Source organism: Myiozetetes cayanensis, unplaced genomic scaffold (assembly GCF_022539395.1).
Source record: "Myiozetetes cayanensis isolate MyiCay16 unplaced genomic scaffold, myiCay2020 scf12, whole genome shotgun sequence".
Classification (NCBI taxonomy): Eukaryota; Metazoa; Chordata; class Aves; order Passeriformes; family Tyrannidae; genus Myiozetetes; species Myiozetetes cayanensis.
In genome coordinates this window covers 26,973,773-26,985,133 of record NW_026086826.1, presented here as the reverse complement: position 1 = coordinate 26,985,133, position 11,361 = coordinate 26,973,773, and the positions used below count along the sequence as shown (strand labels likewise).

The 11,361-nt window shown below is 40.4% G+C and overlaps 1 protein-coding gene across 4 annotated transcripts in view; it reads left to right on the top strand.

The window, feature by feature from the left end:
- RALGPS2 (Ral GEF with PH domain and SH3 binding motif 2) overlaps window positions 1-11,361 on the top strand; it is a 105,174-nt gene that overhangs the window by 69,785 nt on the left and 24,028 nt on the right. For all 4 annotated transcript variants that reach the window (XM_050306373.1, XM_050306376.1, XM_050306371.1 and 1 more), the window contains exons 9-13: window positions 1,707-1,844; window positions 2,721-2,811; window positions 3,798-3,865; window positions 4,515-4,650; window positions 5,466-5,617. In XM_050306373.1, coding sequence (XP_050162330.1) covers window positions 1,707-1,844; window positions 2,721-2,811; window positions 3,798-3,865; window positions 4,515-4,650; window positions 5,466-5,617 — 585 coding nt within the window. The remainder of the gene's footprint in view (window positions 1-1,706; window positions 1,845-2,720; window positions 2,812-3,797; window positions 3,866-4,514; window positions 4,651-5,465; window positions 5,618-11,361) is intronic.

Genomic DNA, 11,361 nt, shown 5'->3' with positions numbered 1-11,361 from the left:
ATCACAATGTTTGATAACATCTGACCGGTGTTAGAAGTAGCAAAAGCCACAGAGATCCACTGGGCAATGCACAGTCTGGGCTGGGTTCTGTCCCTGCTCAGCCAGCACTTGGGTACGTTCAGTTTGCTGCCATTGATCCTTCGGGGTTCTTCACAAGGGCTGTGCCAGTCACATTTGAAAGAGAACTACCCCTGTGTGCTTTCAGAATTATTTTAGATTTCATAACAATGCATCCAGTAGCTTCAGAGAGCTGCTGTCCACAGGAGAGTTGTTCATTTAGCTGAAAGAAAAATCCTGTGCTTAATTGAGCAAGTCATCCAGAGAGATAATCCTACAAATACAGTGGCTTACAAAATCCTGCATAATAGTGCAGGTGCCTGTTACAGGGAATTTCCTTAATTATAGTTAATAAGCATGATTTACTCCTTTCTGTGGAAGGCTGAGCAGGTTTGGGATTTTTAAGGCTTGTTTGGACATAGCTTGGTATAAAGTCAGGTTCAGGACAGCTTACACAGCGTAGCGTGGCAATTAAACTGGGCTGCCTGATGGTTCTGATTATCCTTTCTATTTTTTAATAAACCGTTTCTAGCAGAATAGAAAATTGAGAGATTTAGTGGTGTATCAGGTCATGTGTAATACCTTTTTATTCACTTTTTTATATGTCACCTTTCAACCACAAGTATTTTAATTTGTTTCTGTGTGTGCACACACGCGTGTGTGCGTGTTGATTTTGGAGGAATGCCCAGAGTTTCCCAGCTCACATTTGAGGACTGTGCTGGTTAGGTGCTATACAAACACAACTGCTGCTCTTGTGAGGTTGCATTAATAGTCTTCCACCTGTAAAGCCAAACTCCTTGTTATGATTTTGGTTATACGAGGCTGAGAGGTGAAGCAAAATATAATTTTAAAACTTCCCTTTAACAGAAATTGGGTTTTTAAAGTAATATTATTTAAGATTGTGTATTTTTTTTTTTTAGTTTGGGTATCTTGTGGAAGATGCAGGGGATGAAGAACAGTTCCTCTTAATAGCAGAGTTGGTCAGGATGTGTTTCATTTAGTTGAAGGCAGAATGATCAGTCTTTGGGTGAAGTTCAAGAAATGGAGTTACATTTAGAAATAAGTGTCTTATCTACACCATTAGTGTGTAAGGAGGAGGATTTTTGTCTGTATATGCTCAGGGGATTGAAAGAGTAGTAAGGTTACAAACAGTGCAGGGGAAAAAGGCAGGTAGAAGACTTAAAATGTCTTATCTGTAAGGCTGTTGGATCCATTCCACATTTCAGTCTGAGTGCCCTTTTTCCCTGTTAACTTTTCCCACGTTGCTGCAAGTTGAGTTTGAGCTTTTATTCAGTTGAAGGGGGGTTATAGATACAATTTTTCCTTCTAGTATATTTTAATTGCTGAATTGGAGGAAAGAGGTCATAACTTCCTAAACAATTCGTAATTTTGATCAGGTGTTTTAGCGTTGCGTGTTCAGGGTGCTTCATATTTGTCAAGGGAATTGTTCATTGGTGCTGTGGTGAAGGTGTGGTTTGTGAGCAGTTGTTCATGACCTTTTAGATTTAGAAATAATGACATTATTAAAGACCTGTTTGAACATCAGTCAATGAAAGCAAAAATTCTTCACAATACCGTTGGTGAGGTTTTTTTTCTGTTAAGTGTGAGACATGGAAGTAAAGAAACTTTTCATTTCCATCTTATTTCAGGTATTTATCTGTCAGACTTGACATATATTGACTCTGCCTACCCATCCACAGCGAGCATTCTGGAAAGTGAGCAAAGAACAAACTTAATGAACAACATTCTCCGAATTATCTCAGACTTGCAGCAGTCCTGTGAATATGGTGAGCTATTGTGGAAACATTGCCGTGTTAGAGAGAAGAACTTTTTAAAAGCTTCAATATTTGTTTGCTGTACTGCAATTTAAGTTAGGCCCAGCTCATTGGAATGCCATGAACACCTTCCCTCATCCTCTCAGACCAAAAGTCAGGGTTTATTTTGGTGTTGAGACAGAGCATCAGCATGAGGAGACAGAATAAAATCACCCTTTTCTTACATCACACACATTTCTGCAGGACATATTTCCTGATGATAAATGTGGAGTACATCCTGTTTGACAGTAGTTTTGCTGGTGTGTTATAAGCTTGTAGCCGTGTGTTTCATAATTTTATGACCGTGAATTTTAAAAATATGGAGTAGTACTTTTACTGGAGGTAATAAAATACATTTGGCTTGTCTTTTGGACATTTATAGTTCTGTTCACGGATCAGGTCGTGTATTGTTTCTTCAAATGTCTCCCTCACAGTCCCCTTCGTATTCTAGTAAAGTTGTAAGGCTGAGTTTGCAATGGTGGAATATGAACTAGCACAGGATTGTGGCTTCCCTGAAAGCTCAATATCAAGAGAATTTGGGCTGTGGAGGAGTCCTCAGACAGAGCCCTCTACAGTCCAGGTTTGGGCCTTCAGTTTGGCCTGGGAAGTTGTCTTTCTTTTCCTTCACGTGTGCCCTGATAAGCAGCTCTGGGGGTTGTGGATGTGGGGAGTGTCAGCTCAGCACGTGAGATTTGCTATCAAGTTCTAAAATTTCAGTATCACCAGAGACTGTAGTTTGTACCTTCATCTCACATAAAAAGTCAGGAGATCTGAATCTGTTTAAATAGTTTCTGGAAAATTGCTTACCAATGAGTGGTATTGTAATAATAAATGTCATCTGTTCTCTAGATATTCCTATGTTGCCTCACGTCCAAAAATATCTCAACTCAGTGCAGTACATAGAAGAACTACAAAAGTTTGTAGAAGATGACAATTACAAGTAAGTACAAAATGCTACAACTGAGACAACATAACGTAACTTCTATAACACAAAACCTGTCACTTGTAGGACTGTACTTGTATTATATTATATGGGTGTCCCTGCCCACGGCAGGGGTTGGAATGATACGAGATTTAAGGTCCCTTCCAACCCAAACCATACTGTGATTCCATGATTATGCACTTCAGATGAACCAGCTGCAAGTGGTTGAGGTTCCTGAAGGACCCTGTGCTCCAAGACCCTTTTCCACGTGCTGCATGGCTTATCTCCATCCTTTGCTATACCAGACTGTACCAAGCCCTTACTTTCAGGGCTGTTTAGTCTTCTGATAAAGACTTTGTATATCTGGCTCAACTGTAACACTGTGCGGTAAATAAGATGGATCCCATAATTGGAGATAGCTTACTGTCATTCCTCATCAGAACAAAGACATCTGTGCCTTCCTTGTGGGACTTTTGGAAATGGCATTAAACAGTGCCTGTTACAGAAAAACCTTGAATTATGGATGAAATCAAGTTGATAATGTGTTTTCCAAGACACAAAAGGATTTTGGCTTTTGGGCCAGTAAAGACAAAAGGCTTGGCTTGGCACACTAAGCTTTACAGAAAAATTTAAAATAAAGAGTGTGCCAGGAATAAATATTTTAGTCAAGGTGGGGGGAGTGGTTGTATATTTTTTTTTTAATTCTTCTCAGGGTTTTATGCTGGAGTAGCAATATCCTCACTGAGTTTCTGGATCTGCCAGAGGTCCCTGGGCCATGGAGGTCCTGGTGGTGTTGCAAACCTGACCTGCTCTGTATGAACCAAATAATCAAGTTTGGAAACGGTGTGTGCTGAAGATAACTCTGCACAGTTTGTATTAACTTCATAGCATTTCTTGCAATTGTAGAAGCAGGCAGCTTTCAACTGTAAACTGAAAAAATGCTTTTTCACAAGCTTGCATTTCTGTTTCCTGATGAAGTAATTTTTAATGTTTCTTTAATGCAGACTTTCATTAAAGATAGAACCAGGGACCAGCACCCCCCACTCTGCTGCTTCCAGAGAAGATTTAGTAGGTAAATGCTGAACAAATGTGAGAAGACTTGAGGTTGTCCTGGGCATTATTTTTGAGTTGTGAACGTGGAAAATATTTGCCTGAGACCAATAAAGAAGTGTGAAGTTCAAACACTGTATATTTGTAATAAAAAGTCTAAAGGTGATCTGTAAAGAAGGAATTGAGTAATTTTTTTAGGTTCTTGTATGTATTGTGGCACTAACTTGGTAGTGTCACTTGGGGTGAAGAGCAATTAAATATTCATTCTTTGTTGTGTCTAGACAGAAGGGCCTTCATCTAAACTTTTCATGGTGGGATATGCTTCCAAAATCGGACATTCTTCTTGGTCAATGCCAAAAGTGGTTGAAGGCAGGAGTCTGAAAATGTAGAATCAGTGGCATTTGCCAGTGTAGCAAATGCAGCAACCTTTAGGATTAAAAAATATTTGTAACTGGATGGTCTGTTTGAACTAAGGGTGTTTGATTTTAATCCTGTGCAAAAGATCTAAAGTGCAGGGTTTTTAATTATCGGTCTATCGGTGAGTTTTATTGCAGGCTGTCCCTTATGCATTGAGTTTAGGAAGTTTTGTGTGACTTTTCCTTGATTTTCTGAGAAGTAGCCCTGACAGTAATTCCAAAGTGACTCAGGAGTGATGTCTTTTCCCTTCCCAGGCTCTGAAGTGGGAGCATCTCCACAGAGTGGACGGAAGAACGTTGCAGCTGAAGGAGCTTTGCTACCACCAACACCCCCTTCTCCTCGGAACCTCATACCCCACGGGCACAGGAAATGTCACAGTCTGGGATACAAGTCAGTACTTTGTTTAATCTGAAAATCATCTCGAATTTTGTGATGTCTCATGTTTCCTTACAAAAGCTGTGCTTTTAAAAAGTAGCATGATTTGTACGCAGAACTTCACTTACAGACTGACCTGTGGCCAGGGAGCAGGCTCAGAACTGTAAGGGGGGGATCCCTATCCAAGAGAATTAGTCAAAATAGGAAGACTGAAGTTATGATGATAAGACTAGTCAATGAGTTAACCAAAATGACTCTTTCTGAATGACAAAACTATCACTTTCAACAAATCAGTGCCAGTGTAATTCTTTCAAATTCAACCTGAAATAACTGCTTTATTGGTATTTTTATAGGGAGACCTCTTTCGTAGACTTTCATATAACTTTGTGTAGTAATGGCTGCACTAAAATCTGCACCTTTTTCCAGGCATACTTCTAATTAATACTTTGATCATTGTCATCACTTACCTTGTGATCTTTCCAAAATGCCAGGTTGTAACTATCAAGAAATTAATAACTTCTGTTGTGTAAACTTACTTTTAATGAGCTAGAATGCAGTTCTACAGTTCAATTGTGTGTTATAGGAAGACAAAAATGCCTTAGGATATTGAAAGTAATTGTTAATGTACTCCTGAGTTTGTCTTTGTTATGTGAGTTTGGTGAAGTTTTAAACCCAGCAATTCCCGTAGTTTGTGCACAATTGCTTGTGACTTGGCCACGATTGAGTTTGGCATGAGGAACACCCTGCCTGCAATCCTTCAGGGTGTTCCAACAGCTCCTGAAACGTATCCCAGGTAGTGCTGTAACAACCCTGTCCCTGCTCGTTTGCAGTTTCATACACAAGATGAACACGGCGGAATTTAAAAGTGCGACATTCCCCAACGCGGGCCCCAGGCACCTCCTGGATGACAGCGTCATGGAGCCCCACGTCCCATCCCGAGGGCAGGCTGAGAGCTCCACCCTTTCCAGTGGAATTTCAATAGGTAGGAATTGAAAACCTTCCCATGCAGTGTGTGTTCTCCTAGTGAAGGTTTTAGCACGATGGGTCGGTGATTGTGCCTGCAGCAGAACTGTTCTGAAATACTGATTCTGTTTCAGGACAGTGGTGGGAAATGTAGGTGGAGGAGGGTGGAATAATTTACACAGTGTGAACTGGGAAATTATAAAAAAGGCACTTTTTTTTCCCCATTCCCTTTAATGATACAACATCTGATATTCCCCTTCCTTGATGGGAGGTGGAAGGAAGTGCAGGGCATGATTTTCTATTCTCTTTTTTTTTTTCCCTGACATCAGTCCAACTCTGAAATGTCTTTTGGTTGGATTTCTATTGAAAATGCCATATTGACTTGACAGTGAGAACTGTAAATTGCTGACAGTTTTAAGAGCATCATTTCTAAATACTTCTGACTTGGGCAGAAGTAAATAGAAATCTCACCTTCAGATACCTTGAAATGTCAGAGTCTACTTAATATTGGTAACTTATTTATCTTCGTATATTTAGGGTGATATTCTTTTTTGGGAACCTCTACTTCCTGAGTGTCTTCTGTGACAAGAGTTGCTCCTTTTTCCTGTTGTGCACAGAATCCTTAAAGTGAAGGGAGGGCAGGACAAATGCTTCTTATATCCACCTCTTTGCAGCCAGGGCTAGGAAGTGGAACCTCTATAACAGTCCTTTTTCTCAGATTTATTAGCTTGATAGAATTCAGTGGTGTTTGTTTTTTATGCATTTATGGTAATAAAAAAAAACTTTGTGGCGTTTTACATTTCGTTGGAGAACTTAATTTTAAAAAACACTTTTGCATTTTAGCCTTCATGGAGAGAAACAAGGTCACAGATTTTCAGATTATGCTGTTTTCAAGAGCTGTACACCTATTTTCTTGAGGAGAAGGCCATATACCGAGAAAACATTAAATAGTTCATGTGGAAAAAAGTCAACTATCTAGAGGCAATAATTTAAAAAAAAAAAAAATTAATAGGTGAATCTGTGGCATTAGACCAAATGTGTGCAACCTTTGTTGAGATGTAGCATTACCCTTGTCTCAGGGCAGTGTTCTACTCATGTTTTCTGTCTGAATATCTAAGGAACTCTCTGCAGTTGATCCTTTCTTCCAGGGTAGATTATTTCTTTACCTCCATTAGAGCCTAGCAGGGAAGGTTTGCCAGGGCTGACAGGCAGTTTTTCACGAGATACAAGTGAGAACCAGTCTCCATCCAGATATTTTAGAGAAAAGGGGGTTTTCCTGCTCCATCTCATCTCTGAATTTTTCAGTTCTGTTCTCCAGCTCAGCCATGACCTTACTGATTCCATGTAGTAGGAACAAAATTGCCACTTTACAAGACTTGTATAAATCACTTGTAAAACAGCAACCCTCGTGCATTTTTTGCAAGATCAGCATTTGTGGTTAAAACTTCCTCTCTCCCATTCTCTTCCACCTCCAGCCTCCCCACACTCGGATACTTCTGTTTTATCCCTGTTTTGACAGTCCAGCAGCATTATAACTTTTGCTGCTCTAGATTGTGGAAGTCTCAATGGCACAAAAGATTGGTGGAGGTGCTAGAAATACGTATGGGGGGAAGAAAGGAAGTTTTGGAGGTTTGCAGTATCCGTGACTGCAGAATTCTTGGAAGTGTAAGTTGCCTGGCATTCTGTGCTGCTGCCTCAGCAGGATTTAAGGAAGTTGATTGAAGCTGCTGAGTTCCTCCATCATGTTTGAAGTAGTCTGTTTACTCAGGACTTGGAAATAGTACAGTCACTGCAACAGAGAGGAGGTTTATGGTGTTCTACAGCACAACTTCAAAAGATGGTCAGGAAAATGTCTTCTGAATGTGGGCACTGAAAAGAGTGTTATTCCTCACCTTGCCCGTAAACGTGGATTTAAACCTCTTGCTCCAGGAACAGGACTACCTTTTTTACATATAAGCCTATATAGGACTTAACCTTTTGGATAAATGATCCCTCTTCCAAACATGGACAGAGTTTCTGCTATGCCAGCACCTTGAATATGCCTTTAAAGACGACTGTAATGCTTCTTTAAATCGCCCTTGTGTTTCGAGGGCTCAGAGGTGTTCAGGCGTTTCCAGTCCTTCCACACTGGAGGATCTGATATAATCTACCTCTGTGTTCAATATCAAAGCAGCAGCAATGTACCATCAGTGTCTGCAGGAACCCAGAAGTGTGTGTTAGTTTAGACTAAAAACACACCTTCTTCAAGGGATAATGGACTATTCTGGTTGTGTTGTGTTGGGAAGGACTGGCAGAGTCCCTTCTGGGAATGGTGCAGGGAATACCCAACATTTTTACATCAATTAGTCTTTCAGATATGAAGGATATGCTAAGTGGGTGTTTTACATTGCAGTGAACGATTCTTAAAGCAGCAGCAGTGCAGAAAGTGACCCAGGTAGGGGATTTGCTGCAAACAGGCCAATCTGTGCCATGACAGCCACGGTCAGAGACCTTTATCAGATTCTTTTCTTCATGGCAGGGCTTGGAGGGTGATTGTGTGCTTTTAACTCGTTCTGTAAAAAAACCTGAAACTCAAAAAATATTAAAAGATTTGGCCCCTCTTATAATAATGATTTGTGCTTTGGTCAAAACAGCTCTTGCTCCTGAAACCATGGGATTGTCATCCACAGCTGAGGGTTGTGTGTTGTGCTGGAGTGAGGGAGATGTCCATCTGGTTCTGTTACCATCTTCCTTTATAACACAGGTGTTTGTCAGCTGAACAGAAGTGAGAAATCTTTTTTCAGCAGTGCCAGGGCTATACTAATTAGAAGGAAGAAACACTTGTCCAGTCCTTTATACAGTATCAGATGGGAAATGTCCTCTTGAGTTCAGCAATGTATCAAGAGGAAATAATAGTCTCTTGTAGGTTTTAGATGTTCATAATGTAGACAGTTGCATTTGAGCTGGTGATAATTAGAGCTCTTTATAATCACAAAGAGAATTATGATCTCCAAGGTTATGATTAATCTCATTCTTAGATGGGTGGCTAAAAAGAGGTTATGTGACTTGAGTCCTTAAAGCCCCACTGTATTTCTCTTGATTGCAAACAGACTTTTGAGAGACAACACATGAAAACACAGACAGAATAGTGCTGAAAATGTCTGTTTTGTGCAGACAATCCAGAATATCTGCTTTCAGTAAACTGGGACAGGTGCTTTTACTTTGCAGTGAGAGGTTATTGAGAATCCCCACTCCTTGCTAGCAGCAGGTCCTGAAGCTGCAAGGTGTCTTTGTTCTGCAGTGGCTGTGTTTTGATGAGGTCACTGTGTATGCTCTTTCCCTTCTAAGGTCTAAGCATTGCTCTTGGCTGGGTCCAAGGAACCACCTGCATACTCCAAACACCTGTTTCTTCTGCCTTTATTTGGCTGCTGTCACCTCCTCACCTAAAAGGAGGATAAATTCAGATGCTTTTTCTAGATTGAGGTTCCACTCACAAACAGCACAAACTTCCTGTGTTCTGTAATATATTTTTCCTAAGAATATATGGTTTTCTATTACTTCCCCATTTTCTTATACTTTTAAAGTATTTCTGTGTTGCTTAAGGGTGCTCTGAAGTATCTTTGCAGCAATAAGATTGTTTCATTAATGTTCTCAGAAGCTTTGGATTTCCACCATTTCTTACAGTTCAGCTCTGCTATTTTGCTGAATTTCTTTTCTCAAGCTGAGTTTGTTTACAATGGCTAATTGTTCAGATAATTCTGTAGCAAAGGGACAGGGTAAAATAGGCCCCTCTTTTCATACATTGCTTCTGTGTGGATGCAAAGTCATTTTGCTGAGCAGGTTTTTTTTTTTAAGAGTGCTGTCTCATGTCTGCTGCTTAAGAACAGGTGTCTCAAGGTGTGAACACAGAAATACTCTGCTGAAACTGAGAATGTAACTTCAGGTGTTTAAAAAGTCAAAGGGAAGCGGGTATGGATTGTGTTTGTAGCAGTGTTAGAGGCAAATTCCATTCTAACTTTGGAGTGTTTTCTTTCTCAAACTGTTTATTTCTTTTTCCACTTATTTTTCCTGATCTACAGTGATATGGATGGAAGCTGTGGAAAAACTAAGGCTGTTGGACATTGGGCTTTGTTTCTGTGTTAAGAATAACTTCAACCCTTGTTCTAATACATTTAGAGGAATTAATGCTGCAGAGCCAAAGGAAGGTGTTTTGAATGTGTGAATTAATGTAAGAAAGTACCTTTGTAAGAACAGGGCATTTCCAAACCTAAACTGGCATGAAATGCATAAGAGAATATCAGGAATTTAATGAATCCCTCTTTCAAGTCACCACCTCCAAGTTATTGAATTCTACAAGGGATTATATTTCTCTTTAAATAAAAGTATAGGTGTAGGTGTATGGTGTGTGCATTTCCTTTCAGGGGTTTTGGCAGCCTGTGCAGTAGTGGAGACCTCTGCTCAGTGTGTGTTTGATTCCTCACCCTCAAGTTTGCTGTTCAGGTGTTTAGGACTCTGAGTCATCAGATCAAAGTTTGGGTAAGGTTTCAGGAAGAATGCATATGTTGGGGTTTTTAATATATTTCCTTTAAATATCCCTGAATGTGGATACCCTGGTTTGCTATTGTGAATTACTTAATTAGTGGTAAGGTAAATGAGAAAGCTGTATAATATTAGAGGTTAAAAATGCCCATGTAGGTGCCTGGATTTGAGAGGAGGAGAGGGATATATTCTAGGAGGACAATTGTTCCCCAATCCTTATTAGTGTTGTTTGGTCCAAGGCTTGTGCTCTGGGGGTGTTGCAGTTAATGCAGTTGTACAACCCCTGTTTCTGCCCCATCTTTATGCATTTGGTTATTTGCTTATGTTAGTTTTTCACATCGTTATCAATGATGGCATTAAAGGTTTCTGGTGATTCCCTGGCATGATGCAGCTTGAGTCTTTGGTTAACTAGAGAGCCAAAGCTGAGCTGTTAAACTTTACAGTAGTTAAATGGCAATGAACTCTATATGAGGACTTTCAGTATGGTCACGAACCCAAGAGAGCAGAACAGAACTTTGAGGGCATGGAGCCCACCTCTGTGATGTCAGCTGGGCTGTGTTGTGCTACAGCCAGTGATGTTCAGGCCTCTTGACCAATTCTTTGTGTTTTGACATTAGAATTTCAAGCTCTGTCAGGGCAGTCCCCAGGCCTGGAAACACGGTGTGGCTGGAGACAAGAGGGTGTCGATGACAGATTTTGGGAAGGGGAAAGAATTTTTAGTCTGAATACTTTTTAAACTCTTTGGGGTTGGTTTGTTTATATTAACACCTGTTTGACTTTGGGGACTGACTCCTGGATGAAGGAAGCCTGTGTTAAGTGTTCAGTATCCCCAGACTTGGGGCAGTGAGAGGATGCCGTGACCGGGGGAACGGGTATGGAGTGGTTTAGGCATTCCCTGTCCCATAACTGGGAACCTCAGGCTGTTTGTGTGGCGGGAGCACAGACATTGCACGTGCACATCTACAGATGTGAGCAGGAAATTCACATCTGAACCGACCTGCTGTGCTGCAGCTCCTTAAACAATCCTGAACCTTCTCTGATAATCACCAGCACAGTTGGCAAAAAAACCGATTTTGTCAATTGTGCTGTTATTCCTAAATGAGGAAAAAGCCTTCATGTTAAGGAGTAAAGATAAACACAACCCAGATATTCTATTTTTTTTTAAATCCTGCACAAGAGTTATTTTATTTTATTATCAATGAAGAAAACCAGGAAGATAGTGGCCTTCTTACATGAAGCCAAAAC